General features: G+C 47.0%; 1 protein-coding gene across 2 annotated transcripts in view; it reads left to right on the top strand.

The window, feature by feature from the left end:
* SUSD4 (sushi domain containing 4) overlaps positions 1 to 14,478 on the top strand; it is a 121,794-nt gene that overhangs the window by 82,707 nt on the left and 24,609 nt on the right. For both annotated transcript variants that reach the window (XM_087424389.1, XM_004439537.3), the window contains exons 4-5: positions 143 to 316; positions 3,990 to 4,178. In XM_087424389.1, the coding sequence (XP_087280515.1) occupies positions 143 to 316; positions 3,990 to 4,178 (363 nt within the window). The remainder of the gene's footprint in view (positions 1 to 142; positions 317 to 3,989; positions 4,179 to 14,478) is intronic.

Here is a 14,478-nt window from a genome sequence, read left to right as displayed (position 1 = left end):
AGCCTAGTGATAAATAAGGAACCATTTATCAGATTGCTGTGTACGTCGAGACCAGAGCTGAACATAAGAGCTTTCTTGTGAAGCTGTGAACCACAACCATTTTAAATTCCAAAAATAACGTATCATTTTTATACGATTGCAGATTGCCGTATCCCTCAAATTGAAGATGCTGAGATTCATAACAAGACATATAGACACGGAGATAAGTTAATCGTCACTTGTCACGAAGGATTCAAGATCCGTTACCCCGACCTGTACAACATGGCTTCATCATGTCGCGATGACGGAACATGGGACAACCTGCCCATCTGTCAAGGTATGGGACGGAAGCTATGGTTCTCGGCTGTTCTCAGACTTTGTTGTGGAGCATGTACATGTTTCTCTCACAGAATGACGGAGGGAGAGCAAAACCACCCTCCCCACGTGGTTCAGCTGTGTCTTCACTGTGATCACCAAAGCTCTGTTCTTAGAAACTCCACATCACACCCTATAGTTTTCTCCAGCTCTGTTCACCTAGTTTTAAAGTTTAAATGGGAAATACCTTATTCTTTAGATTGTTGGATGTCTCCTTTACTCTAAAAAACCAAAGGTAGTTTAAGAATTAGGAGACTTGTAACCAGGCTGTGAACACAATGATGATCTATTGTATATTTAATGGAAATAACCGAGCATTTATACTTACTTCAGTAGTGGTGAGAATATATTTAAAGCCAATCTTACAGAGGCTGTTTTCTCTTAATAATGTTATCCCTTTTTATAATGCATGAGGAGCAGAAAAATAATCAAATTCAAATTTCATCCAAACCGCACAGTGAATATTTATCCGCTTGCATTTTTTAAATTTGCCTGGGCTGACAGAGAGGGCCCTGTTTGTGAAAATAAGCCCTCGAGTTCACATTAATTCTGATTTTTATTTTTTGACATGTGACTTGGACCAAAGGACCAAGAAGCCAATGCATAATTCATATTTCGAGGGAGAAGGAGAGCAATCTTATTTGCACCGAAAGCACCGGCATATTAAAGTTGAGATGAATGTTAACTTTGTGCTTGGAAATCACAACTGGCAAACTCTGATATTGCTCTGCTTGCCCTGTAGTTGGAAATGAATCATTTCCTTATGCAAGAACTTAAAAGTCATGGCCCCTTGAAGAAACAAAGGCTTCAGGATTACGAGGACGGTGGCAGCCCAGACCATCACACTGGGGCATGTCTCCCCAGAAACTTCCTGTGTTGTTTAGCATGTTATATATTACATTGTTAAAGGAGACACGTGATTTATTTACACTTGCAGAGACTTTCCACAAAATCAGCAGCTGGCTCTTAGGTTGGGCTATTTATTCAAATGAACTTTATTAACCGCTGATCTGTTCCAGTCCTGAGGCACCACCAGAGTAATGGTGAAGAAAATTACCCCCGACTCTGGCCACTTCTTCCTTTCATATTTTCCACTTATCATTTTGTTTTCCCATCCTTTTTATTTCCTTTTATATCATTTAAATACAGAATGCTTCTTTAGGGGTTCTTTTTGCCCCAATGATTTTTTAAAAAATACCCTATGGTGGTGTACGTCTTGGGGTATCATTATCGAGAGTTCAGACACAGGCTTCCCCTTTGCTCTGTCTGGCCACTCTTGCCCCTCCCCTCCTTCATCCCTTAGTCAAATCTCAGTCAAAACATAGCTTTTATAGTTCTGCAATGACAAAAAAGCCGGCTGGCTGCTCTTGAGAGGCGTGCTTCTTCAAACAGCAATACAACCCACAGCCCACCTTCCTTCCTCAGAGCCCTCCGTCCCCACCCAGGAGGTGTCCCTGGTCTGTGCTCTGCCCTCCACTCCACCCCTGTGCCCTGTGCCCAGAGGCAGGAGCGAGTCCTGGCTGCTCCAGCTTCCTCCAGCCACCCTCCCACCCTCCGGGCACCACATGGGCAATGAGGAATCGGTTGCCTTAGACAGCCTGACACCTCTGGAGCCCCAGGGGGGATATAATTGGCCCTTAGAGTGACACTTCCTCCTGTAACTTTTATTTGCACCTATAGATCCAGGGGCTACAGCCTGAGGAGCCTTCTCTCTATTATCTAGAAGTGCAGATAGAAATCACATTGAAGTATTGAGTTGAAGCCAGTTTTTTACTGTTATACTTAGGACAGGCTGTCTCCAACCAGGAGGGAGCATTTCTTTCGTTCTCCAATTTATTGCACGAGTATAACCTCTTCCATCGCCTTTTAGGGCGGGATGGGAGGGCTGTTGCAAGGCCATTTTTTTCCATGGGAACTTTGTGTTTTGGAAAGCAGTGACCTGATGCTTCCTGCTCGCTGTGGATCAGAGTTGTTTTTATTTGGGGAAGCCAGTTTATCCATGTGGGTGGTTTCAAACTACACTGCTTCCTAGGAGGAGGGGCAAGTGGGCACAATCATTGGTGCCAACTCACATGAACTATGCTTACGGGTTCAAATCCATTCCCTTGTTCATATTAATTTGCTTATCTTTTTTTCTCAGTTATCGATTCTGTTTATTCTTGATTCCCATCCTCCCCCCACACTTTTCACTTTAGCCATAAATGTTGCCAGTTTTCAGCTCAGAAAAAAAAATCTGAGCACCACGCATTTCAGGTATGGTGAGTCCTGAGTGTTGACTGGCTCTGGGCAATGGTCTGCTGGGTCTGCAGAGCTCTGTGGCATCAGGACACAGCAGTGTAGGATCAGCACTTACATGGCCCCAGAGTGAGCACCTCCCTAAATTCTGCATCCCAGGGGCCTCCCTCGCCTCACCCTTGTCTCGCCCTGATACACAGACACCGTACACCAGGGTGCTGACTGAAGCAATTTGCTGAACACAAAGCTCTTTGATACTTACAATATCTAACAGAGTCTGCTTAGAAGAGTTCAGTCGTCTGCTGCAGCGCACACGACGTAATTTGTACTTGGCGATCGGAAGGGAAAGTAGGTATTTCCATGATACGTTATTTACTTCACACACAATTAGTTCTCCCCGGGAACGCACAGCTCTGCAGGGTCATTATTCCCTCCAGTGAAATTGCCGAAGCCCATCAGAAATTCCATGATCACAGTGGATGCCACACAACATGGGACTCTGTGCCATTGGGAATGTCCCACTGGGCTGCACAGGCTTCAAGACAAAAAGGCAGTGACTGTTTTACAGAAGGAGGAGTGTGGCATCCGGCTCTCACTTCCACTCGGATGGCACACAGAATTCTGTGCGTGGTGCACGGGCTCACTGCAGTAGAGGTTCTCAAAGCCTGGTCCCCAGGCCTCCAGCAGCAGCAGGTCCTGGAAACCCTAGCAGTGCAAATCCTTAGGCTCCACGGAAGCTCTAGGGGTGGGGCCCAGCAGTCTGTTCTAATAAACCCTCTCTCTGGGTCATTCTCAAGTTTGCAAACCACTGTGCTACAAGGTTCCTTACCTGTTTCACATAAAACATGACTGGATCTTCAGAATTTTAGTTGCACTGTGTCAGGCAGGCTTCTGATCCATAATATGCTATAATGGAACGAAGTTTGCATCATGACCTTCTCAAGCCACCCACCACCACCATTGAGACAGTTGGGCTGTCTCTTTCCTCTGTGGCACCTCAGTGGTTCTCGACTCTGATGGCACGTTAGGATGACCTGGGGAGCTTTAAAAAAGATAAGGATGCCCAGGCTATGCGGCGACCCTGGGCGTGGGCCTGGGCATTGGTGTTTTAAGTTCCTTAGGTGATTCTAACGTGTAGTTAGGGCCAGAACCACCAGCAGTAACACCCGTCCCTGGTACTTCCCTACTTTGGCCCTCTTGGTGCCATTCTCAACTATAAAGGCAAATATCCACATGACAAGGAGAATAGGTCAGTGGATGAGGAAGTCTGAGCATTTAAGACCACGGTGCTCATTCCTCAGAGGCCAGGCCACGTTTACAGAAAGAGTGACAGTGCTTTATCTTTTAGGTGGACAGAGAGGACCGAGTGAAATGTTCCCTTTTTCTTTCACATGTCACAGGCTGCCTGAGACCACTCGCCTCTTCTAATGGCTACGTGAACATCTCTGAGTTCCAGACTTCCTTCCCGGTGGGCACGGTCATCTCCTATCACTGCTTTCCCGGATTTAAACTCGAGGGGTCAGACTTTCTCGAGTGCCTACACAACCTCATCTGGTCGTCCAGCCCGCCCCGGTGCCTTGCTCTGGAAGGTAACACATCTTATTCTTTTGGAAGTTGAGTTTTGGATGATGAAAGTGGATGTTTCACTAGGAGGTGAAGAGCTGAGAATTACAATCAGCAATAACTTTTGTTCCCTGAGGACGCCGCGTGCCTCGGTCTCGAGCAGAGGCAGCAAAGCTGGTCATCTGCCATGAAGCTATACTTACAACCAGACATAAAACTTGCTTCCCCCATCCTCAGGCTGAAAGAGGGACGGAGTGGATAAAAGAGAAAGTTTCAAGTATCAAAGGTTAAACTGCAAGAGATTGCAAAGTTAAATGAAATGTCTTCAAAAATTAATTTTCTCTGCACCACATGAAAACAGATTGCATTATAGCATCATTAATCTCATCCTTCGTTTTATTGTGTCAATGTTTCTTCCTATTTCCATGCATTTTATGGCTTAGCTGTAAATGTTTTGCTGCAAGCACGTGCTCGGTAGCCTGAAACCAGGAGCTCTTTCCTCCCTGTTTTTGTTAAATACAGTCTGTGTGATTATTTTGGACTGTGGTTTAGTGAAGACCACCAATCAGTAGTATGAAGTAGTGAGGGGGACAGGGCATCATTGTCAGAATCAGGGCAGTTTGTGGGGGTAGAAGCCATAAAATCTTCTGCTGGGCAAGTTGGACAGGCTGGCTCAGCCCTTGCTTTAACTCAGGTCTTGAAATTATAAACAAAGAGAACAAACACTGATTTGCTTCTTGGCATCTGAACATGGTAGGCAGGAGGGGGTCTGTATGGGGAAAGAAAAAGAATGAAAGGAAACCTCCAATCAAGAGCCCCTCCAAAGCCTATTTTCAGCCTTTCTTGGGAAATGAAATAAGACACAATAGAATGTGGAAGCAAACGAGTCCTTACAGGCAGCATCTCTCCAGTGTGCACCTCAGAGCGGGAAGAGGTCAGAGTGGGAGGTGTGTTGGGGAGGGTGATGGTCGGAGGAATCAGAGGAGGCATCTCTTAAAGGAGACACAGGGACTTGGAGTGGGGTTGGCTGGAGCCATGGAGCCTCCTTGGAGAGGAGTGGGGAAAGGGGCAGAAGGGATGGGAGCCTGGTGCCAAAGCAGTGAGAATGCCAGGCCTGGGCCATCAGTCTTGCATTCTCCTAGGCTAGTAAGTGATGCCCCCACTCGCCCCTACTTCCCACCTATCCCAAATCCCCTAGAAGATCAGAGCCTACGGTAGAGAGGTTGGATAAAATACAGGAAAATTCAGTTAAATCTGAATTTCAGATAAAGAAATAATTTTTTTTGGTGAGGAGGATTGGCCCTGAGCTAACATCTGTTGCCAATCCTCCTCTTTTTGCTTCAGGAAGATGTTCCCTGAGCTAACAAATGTGCCCATCTTCCTCTAGTTTGTATATGGGATGCTGCCACAACATGGCTTGATGAACAGTGCATAGGTCCTCGCCCGGGATCCGAACCCACGAACCCTGGGCCGCCAAAGCGGAGCGCACAAACTTAACCACTGCACCACTCGGCCGGCCCAACAAATCATTATTTAATATGAACATGTCCTAAATATTGCATGGGACTTACTTAAGGTAAAAAATTATTCTTTCTTTATCTGAATTTCAAATATAACCAAATGTCCTCTATTTTTATTTGCTAAATCTGGCAACCCTAGCCTAGAGGGATCAGGGCATCCCCTCTGTGTCCACCAGGGACAGTTTTTCTGCTGTCTGGACACTGCAGCAGGCCAAGGTCTGATAAAAGGGGGCTCTTCTGGTTCCTGGAGGTTCCTCCCTGCTCAGATAACCAGAAATAGAGGGTCGGTTAAAGGTATCGTTGTTATGATTATATCAATTTAAAGTGCCTATTATAAAATCTTTTCAGATTTGGTTTAAATGCCTTTCAGGCAGTCATGTTCTGATAAGCTTCATTTTGGGACTTTGAAAGTATTTTTTAGGAAGCCTAGAGAATATGATATGAGTAGGCACAAACATGATCTGACTTCAAGGGGCAACAAGCTAAGGAGATGGACAGGAAGCTGTGCCTGGCTTCTGATTGGAAACGAGTCTCTGGTTTAACGCATGTCCCTTTTCCTCTGCCAGCTGGGTTATGGCTGAGGGATGATCCTGAAAACCCAGAGTGACAAATATCTGTGCCAGGAAGGCCACTTAACGCCTTTTTCCCCTCAGGTTTTGTTTTTTTAAAATAATCTTTACATCTTTATTTTCAATTCATGTCCCTTTAAGTTATCTGATGGAATTCATTTGTGAGACCTTTAAATGCTACCCTGGCTAATGGCACCTAAGCCACGATTCTAAACTGAAAGGCACAGAGTGGACTAAAGGATTTTTTGTCTCAAGACTTGATAGAAACTGGGTTAAATGAAGCAGTGGGTTGAAATAAGAGGTAAGGATTCACAGAAGAGTTATCCAGATGTACCAGGTGTTGGTTTGTCTTTCACTCTTGAATTGTATATCATCTTTTTAAAAGATAGTACCTTATGTATGCGGTAGTGTCCTGGGGCATTCAACGTAGATGACCTGTCCCAAGGGTATCTACCCCATTGCTATATCACCCGCGTTTTCCTCTCCTCTTTTTCCTGTCTTCCTTAGCACACAATTGGATTTTTCTTGATGGCATAGTGAACATTATTGCACTGTGCTGTGGGATCGTGATGCTCTCAGGGGCTTTTAAATATATTAGGGCATCTGACCCGTACAGTGACTGGATCTGGACAGCTGTGTGGTCCATGAGCTTCTCAGCCCTTCCCCCTCTCCCCGCTAATCCATCTATCCATCCTTCAGCTGTCAGTGCACCTGTCACTGCAGCTCCTCTACCTGCGACTCGTTTTCTAACCTGCTGCGAGCCAGGAGATGGAATCACTGAGATGATGGTGGAGGCAGTGTGATGTACTGATGAAGAGTGCGACTGACCTCCCACTGCCTTGCTATGTGCCGGGTCTCCTACTTAATCATCTAACCTGGGGCAAGTACCTAGCCTCTAGCCTCCACTGCCTCATCCGTAAAGTAGGGGAGATGATTATACTTACCTTGTGGGACTGTAAGGATCCAGCGTGATAACACGTTTAGTGAAGTGCCTGGCACACAGTAGGTGGTCAATCAAATCTCCATTGTTATTATTGCCCTTAGAATTGTGTGCAAAGTCACAGTAAGTAAGTGAGAATGTGGGCATGACTGTGTGAAGAAGGCACCCAGGCTTTCTGCATATACATTGTGACACTATTTTTTGGTTGTTCCAATGGTGTTATGGTTACTTGCACACTTTTAGCTGTGTTTGTATAAGATGAATTCTAGATAATGGAGGAAATACTGAACAACAATAATAGCCATTAATTTTGAGAGCTTACTGTGTGGCAGGCTCTCAACCACATGTTTGACACAGGACCTCATTTTGTCTTCCTCTTGCTCTTGTGAGGCAAGTAGTATTTTTAACCCCATTTTACTGACGAACAAACCCAGGCTTCTAAAGTTTCAATATTTGCTCCCAAAGTCACACAGCCAGTAAGTAGGGCAGCTGGGACTTGAACATGGGTCTTTGTCCCTTCAAAGTTCATGCTCTTAATCATGAAGGTACTGTTTAACTTGTTCTGATTACTCTACAATCCAGCGGGGAAACAATTTGATATTTTTATAGCCGTTTTTTAAAGAGTCAAAAAATTTTTAAAGAATTATCGCATAGGAAGGAATTTGTCTTTCTGGTCTAGTTATCCTCCCTGTAGAAATCCCAGCTGCAGGGGACCATGAGCCCCAAGAGAGACCCTGCTGCCCACTGGGTGGCAGCGAGCTCTCACTGCTGCCCCCTAAGTGCCCATTAGTCTCGCACGTTACAGGGGAGCCTCACTCCAGCCAGTGGGCTGTCAGGGCTTGTAAGGTCTCCTTTCACGGACCACGAGACTGATACCTTGAAGGATGACTTGACTTGTCCAGACCTCCAACTCTTCGTCCATAGCTCTTTCTGCCATGTGGCGCCTCCTCTCCCTAGTGGAATGGAGAGCACCTTGTAAGGGCAGGCATCACTGGTGCCAACATTGAGTGACAGCTGTCACACTCCCATGTCAACAATCCCGTAATTGATGCCTAGCTTCAGGAAGGAGTTTGTAATTTGGAAGGAAGCGCTCTGGCAGCTTCCCCAAAGGTGCAGGTCCTGTGTTTCCAGGCCTGTGCTGTTGCTCCCATCTTCCTGAGAGTGGGTGATCCTGGAGCAGGTGCATTTCCCGTAGCTGTATGTGAGTTGTTAGAGCGCCCAGAATCACAAAGTCTAGAACCAGAATATTGCTACGTCATTTTAAAGTAGATGGATATATATATTTGGACTATTTGGACCTGGAAGGAGCTCCATATGTGTTGGCCTGTCTTGCTGTGGGTCTATGTGCTTTTCCTCAACTCTGTGTTTTCCATTCTTGGGCCATCTTCATCTCTGAGGCTCTCATCTCTCTCTGCCTCTTTCATACGCACACATACACACACACACACACACACACACACTGAAACCAAGAAATATTAAAAAAAAAAACCTTTGACAATGACTGTGGGCAGTTTCTCATTTATAAGTGCTAAGAACTCGGTTTATGTTGTCAGTGGTGTTTATCGAACACCTGCTAGGCACAGAGCAACACCAAATTGGGCACTGGGGAGTTACAAAGTAAGAAAAGAACATAATTCCTTACTTTCAAGAGTTTACAGTCTCCTGGGGAGAACAAGATGACAAATCCCCTTATCCAGAGACTAGCATCATTACAGACGTGTCTGCATATGCACACGGCTACCTTTACCAAGGAGCACCTGAGTGCTTATGCATTTGGAAAGGGTGGAAGGAAAGTTCTAGTAGGTGATATCACAATTGTAAAATGAAAATTTCTACCCAGGGATTTATGGGGGTTTTGTTTATTTTTCTTGAGACTAAACAGAAGCATGTTTTCTGTCTCCACTTGAGCTTTGGGAAAAGAGAGAGTCTGAACATCTCACTCATTTGGAAGAACCGGCATTTTGAAGCTCTGTAGAGCTTGTCAGCCAAGGCAGTGTGCCTCAGTGTATGTGAGGGGTTTGAAGGGTGGGAATATAGAAGGATATTGAGGGGCATAAAAATAAGTACAGTCATGTGTCGCTTAACGACAGGGATACATTCTGAGAAATGCATCATTAGGCAATATCATTGTTGTGCGAACATCATAGAGTGGACTTACACAAACCTAGGTGGTGTAGCCTACTACATACCTAGGCTCTATGGTACTAATCTTATGGAACCACCGTTGAATATGCAATCCATCGTTGACCAAAACATCATGTCAACCTACAAAAACAGAAACCAGTTTAAGAGGCAAAGCGTTTATTGGGGATCAAAGAATTGCAATTTGGGGAGCACAGATTCAGGTAGAAACCCAAATAGTTTCCTGATTACAGGAGAGGGGCTCAGGGTTTTTATGGGGAAAAATGAGGGAGATGAGGTGAGTTGTATTAAAGAGGAGTTCATTGGTGCTAGATGAGGTAAGGCTGGGTTTGTACTTCATAGATTGGCTTGAGATTCGGTCATCAGGCAAAAGGCCAAACTTCATTGATTGGTTGGCGATTCGGTCATCAGCAAAGTCCAGTGTTATCAGGCCTTACAGACAGGATAGTCTTGTCCTTACTGACTTCTTGGAATGTTGGCGGTTTGGTCCAGTTTGGAAGATAAAGAAAACAAGACGTGCAAGGAAATTCTTCTGAAATGGCTGCTCTGGCTCTATTTTAATATAGCTCCACTCCTGTCATCTTTCACAGTCGTTAGGTGGCGCATGACTGTAAATGAACCAACTGTTCAACAAACGGTTACAAGGAGGGCTGCATACACACACAGCGCTGTCTAAGAAGACGTACTAACTGCCCAGAATCCCTAGACACTGTGTTGTCGGGGCTGCAGATTCTGGCTACGGGCAGCTGGGGAAAGGGCTCTTTCTCTCCATGGGGAAGAACCATCCAAAAGCCGTAAGATTCTGGAACATTCTGCTCACATTCAGGTTTTCAAATGGCCTGGAAGTAGCCCCGATGCAGGGTATCTGGTGACAGGAATTCCTGGGGACAGGTTAACAACAGCAGAGATCACATGACTGCATCTTTGAAGCAGGTAGCAAGGGCCGAGAGGACAGATAGTTGGAGCCAAAACTTGGAATTTGGAGTCCTTGGTTGTGACCTACCTACTTAAGGATTCCTCTGTCCCCCCAACTGTTAAATTAGAGGACTAGATTCTTTAACCAGAAGTTTTTCTTTCAGTAATCTCTAGGGAAAAAGATGGGCTCACATCTAGAAAGGACCAGTTAAACATTTAGTGAGATTAGAGTTTGAAAGAAAAGAAACCAAAATCTGGTATATGCTATTTTAAATAAACGCCTATGAGATTCATTCATTCATCCAGTAAACATTTTTTATGTCCACATGCTGAGTATTTTGCAAGGTGCAAAGAATTCAGAGGCAAACAGGTGACACAAGGTCTCTGCCTGCTTGGCTCACACATCCCGTACGTGGGTCCTGAAATCTACACAGGTGGAGCTCGGTTCCAAATATTCCATTTGGAAGTTATCCAGGGCCTCTGGTGGTAGAGAAGATGGTTACCTCCTCTGAGGTCGCTGAGAAGGGGTTCTAAAGGGGGTCTCTATGGTTTTGAAAGCCTTGGGGAGGGTGGGGTTGGGGAGTCACTTTTGGCTGTGTTGGGTTGGCTCTGTGACACAGTGCCCGGCCCCACTCAGAAGGCAGCCAGGCCACAGGCATTCCCGGAAGGCAGCAGGCGTGGACCCAGGGGCCCAGGGGAGTCTGTTGTGCTTGTGTGTTTGCTTTGCCCAAATAGGGGAATAAATCACTCCAGGAACTGTGGGTACCTGAGGTTTCATTTGTAATGACTTAGGCAGTGGCCCCCCCGAGGCTGACCTTTGCAGCAGGCTCCTTCAGCCTTGTGGCTGGCATTTCTCCCAGGAATGAGCAAACCTGACCCCATAAGAAGCCGAACAGCTGAAACTTTTTGTTTTTAAATCCCACCAATCCCAAAACTCAGAAGGCCCGAAGTGATTTCTCCCATTCCTATTCATTTCAGAACTCACACAGCCGGGGACGGAAGCTTAATCAGACATTTCAGATTCAATTACAGGGAATGCAGCAGCGTGATTTCTGAAGAACCTGCTTGCGCCCAGGGGTCCTTTTAGGTCTGCATCCTTTTCTAAGAAAAGGAGAAAAAATAAGAAACCAAAAACCCTGTTTGGCCAGATGTGAAATAACTTGAAAGGTTCCAATTTGGGATCAAAACTCAAAGCCAGTTTGGATGTGGAGGGTTCCCAGTTCCCAAGCCGCCTTTGTGGTCCGCTTTGTTCCCGAGTCAAAACTCTGTTCCGGTACAAGAGGCGCCCGACGCGATTTCTCCCTCCAGGAGCCCTGCCTTCGCGCAGAAGCGCCTCGGGACTTCAAAGTGAATCCTGTGTAGGAACAGGAAAGACAGCAGCCAAATCGGGGCCTCCTCAGATAAGACCTGCCCTGCCTTCTTAGGAAAGCATGAGAGCCCCTGGGAGGGAGCTCTGGGGGTGACACTCAGAGGTGTAATTACAGCCGCCCCTGTGCCAAGGTTGTTCCCATTTTCCAAAGGGGAAATTCAAAGCAAGGAGCCCGGGCCTGTTCCAAAGAAGGTTGCTGTAAATTATTGTCCATGATGAGGTCGCGTCGCTATGCCATCCCCCCAGCAGAGTCTGGACACTCTCCTGGTGGAACTTGTGCCCCTCTGCCTGTCACCCTTCCCCAGACAAGTGAGGGAGAGTCGGGTCTCTCGAGCTGTCTTGCCTGGAGATCCTCAATAAGCGAGTGTCGAATTGGATCCCTTAATTAACTGGAAAGTCTTCTGCGTTGAATTTTAAGTGGATCAAGGGAATGACGGGACAAAGTCACAGCGGGGTTTAATGGCGCTGATTTTGGATCATCGATCGGAGAATTCAGAGCTTAGAAAGCCTTAAGCACCACTATTGACCTTTCCCCCACTGCCCCTGCGCACCCCGGCACCTCCGTTGCAAAGGTGAATTGGCAGTGCCAGAGCTGAGCGAGTGTGTCCAAGGCCTGTCCCTGGACGGCCAGTTGGGGTTCCCACACCCACGCCCCAGCTCTGCACCATCAGGCGGCCCTGCCGTTGGGAGGCCCATGCCACTCAGTCTCCTCTCCCTTCCTGCCCTACATTCTTTTTTTTTTTCTTTTTTTTTTTTGTGAGGAAGATCTTCCCTGAACTAACATCCATGCCAATCCTCCTCTTTTTGCTGAGGAAGACCAGCCCTGAGCTAACATCTATTGCCCATCCTCCTCCTTTTTTTCCCCCCTTTTTCTCCCCAAAGCCCCAGTAGATAGTTGTATGTCATAGTTGCACATCCTTCTAGTTGCTGTATGTGGGCCGCCGCCTCAGCGTGGCCGGAGAAGCAGTGCGTCAGTGCGTGCCCGGGATCCAAACCCGGGCCGCCAGTAGCAGAGGACGCGCGCTTAACCGCCAAGCCACAGGGCTGGCCTCCTGCCCTACATTCTTGAACAGGGAGAAGCGACACTCAGAACTTCATCTTTCGCGGAGCAGCTCCGAGACAGAAAGGGCCTTGTTCCCCCCTGCATTCCTGGCACATGGTATCTGTATTCAACAGAGTGTAGCAGTTGTAACTAAAACTGCCTTTGATTCATTTTTTGGACAGTTTTTGGATGCCTACTCTATGCCAGGCACTGTGGAGTTACCTTTAAAACATGATTTCTCATCCTCATGACCATGATGAGAAGTGTGGTGCCAACTGGCAGATGAGGAAACTGAGGGTCAGAGAGGCCCCCCTTCACCGTGCTCACAAGTGGCCCAGCCCACGTGCCTCCTGAGACCACCTTGCTCTTCCAGGCACCTCTAGGACCCAGAGTACCTGCTGTAAATTAGGGTCTGGATTCTAATCCTAGCTCTGCTGCTTGCTGGCAGGGGAGTTCATTTCCTCAGATGGAAAGGGAAGGAGCTGGAAGACTTGATCTCCCAGGCTCCTTCCTGGCAGCCACATTCTTTGACTCTGCTCTTAACCAGAACACACTGTTCCCAGAGAGGCTGCCCTGTCCTCGCTGGCTCTGGGAGGTGAAGCAGAGGGGTAGGGGTGCCAGGAGAGTTTCTGCCCTTGATGACCAGGGGGGCAGCAGGGAGAGGAGGCAGATGTTTGCTGAGGGTCATCGAGACACCAGGCACTTCATTTGTTATCTTTCGCCTCAAAATGACTCCAGGTGTTATTCTCCCTTCGTGGAACGTGGCCTCACGGATTGAGTTGCAGAGCCAAGACTCAGAAGCAGCCCTGACGTGACACCCCCGTTGTGCTTGTTCTCTGCACTGCGCTGGCTTCCACGAGAGAGGCGGGATCCCTACCTTCTGAGTCATCTGCTCACCTGCCCACGGGCCACGTTTTTTTCTGCTAACGTTCCCTGTAACCTGGATTTTTATCATGTGAGAGTTTTTGGAGGAGGAAGAAGGATACACTATGATTTGGCCCAAGCTGCACTGCGTAGAATGGTGGGCAGTGTAGGAATTTTCCTTTCTTCCTTCCCTCCCTCCCTCCTTCCTTCCCAAGTAGGGCTCTGGCACCAAGATGTACTAAGCGCTGTGGGGCCATTGCTATTAGGAATCCAAGTCCTGCTCGTCTCAACTGGAGTGATAATAGCAGTGACCAACGGGTCACCCACACCCCCTCAGGCCTCCCACCGTTCAGAATAGAGCAGCTGGCTAGGACCGTGGTCTCCATTAGCCTCTCCTGGGCTCTCAAGCTCCCTGCAGACTCACCCATGATCCTGCCAGCAGCTGGATCCAGTACGAAATTGAATCAGCAGAAAATGAAGAAAAGAGCAATGAATGCCTTTTTTCTCTCTTCCTTATCCAGTAGAGCAGTGGGGCCTCTATTCAGGGGAAGATGGAGGGAGGGTTTCTCCTTTATCTGCTTGCCCCAACCTATACCCTTCTCTCTTCTTCTCAGCCTAATGTAAGAGGTTTGTACAAGGCTAGGTAATACTCAGTCAGATGGTTTTGGACTCCTACCCCCAAGGTTCTGAGGCCCAAGATGTCCCCTAGGCAGCAGAGAGGCCTGAGGCAGCTCTGTTCTGGCTGTTTTACATATTTACATATTGTATTCCCACTTCAGATTTATTTGAAGAAAGAGCTTGCCAGTGTAAAGTATGAAAATCACCCATCCAGTTCTGTCTCCTTAAGAACTTGAGACCAGAGAATTGAAATGATTTGCTGGGTCACACAAAAATAACCCCATCTCCTCACACCCCCAGCCTTCACGTGTGTGAGTGGATGGCGAATTTAGACCCCTCATGAGGAA

This window comes from Ceratotherium simum, chromosome 36 (genome assembly GCF_057802395.1).
Source record: "Ceratotherium simum simum isolate JZ-2026a chromosome 36, ASM5780239v1, whole genome shotgun sequence".
NCBI classification, from domain to species: Eukaryota; Metazoa; Chordata; class Mammalia; order Perissodactyla; family Rhinocerotidae; genus Ceratotherium; species Ceratotherium simum.
This window is presented reverse-complemented; position numbering and strand designations above follow the sequence as displayed.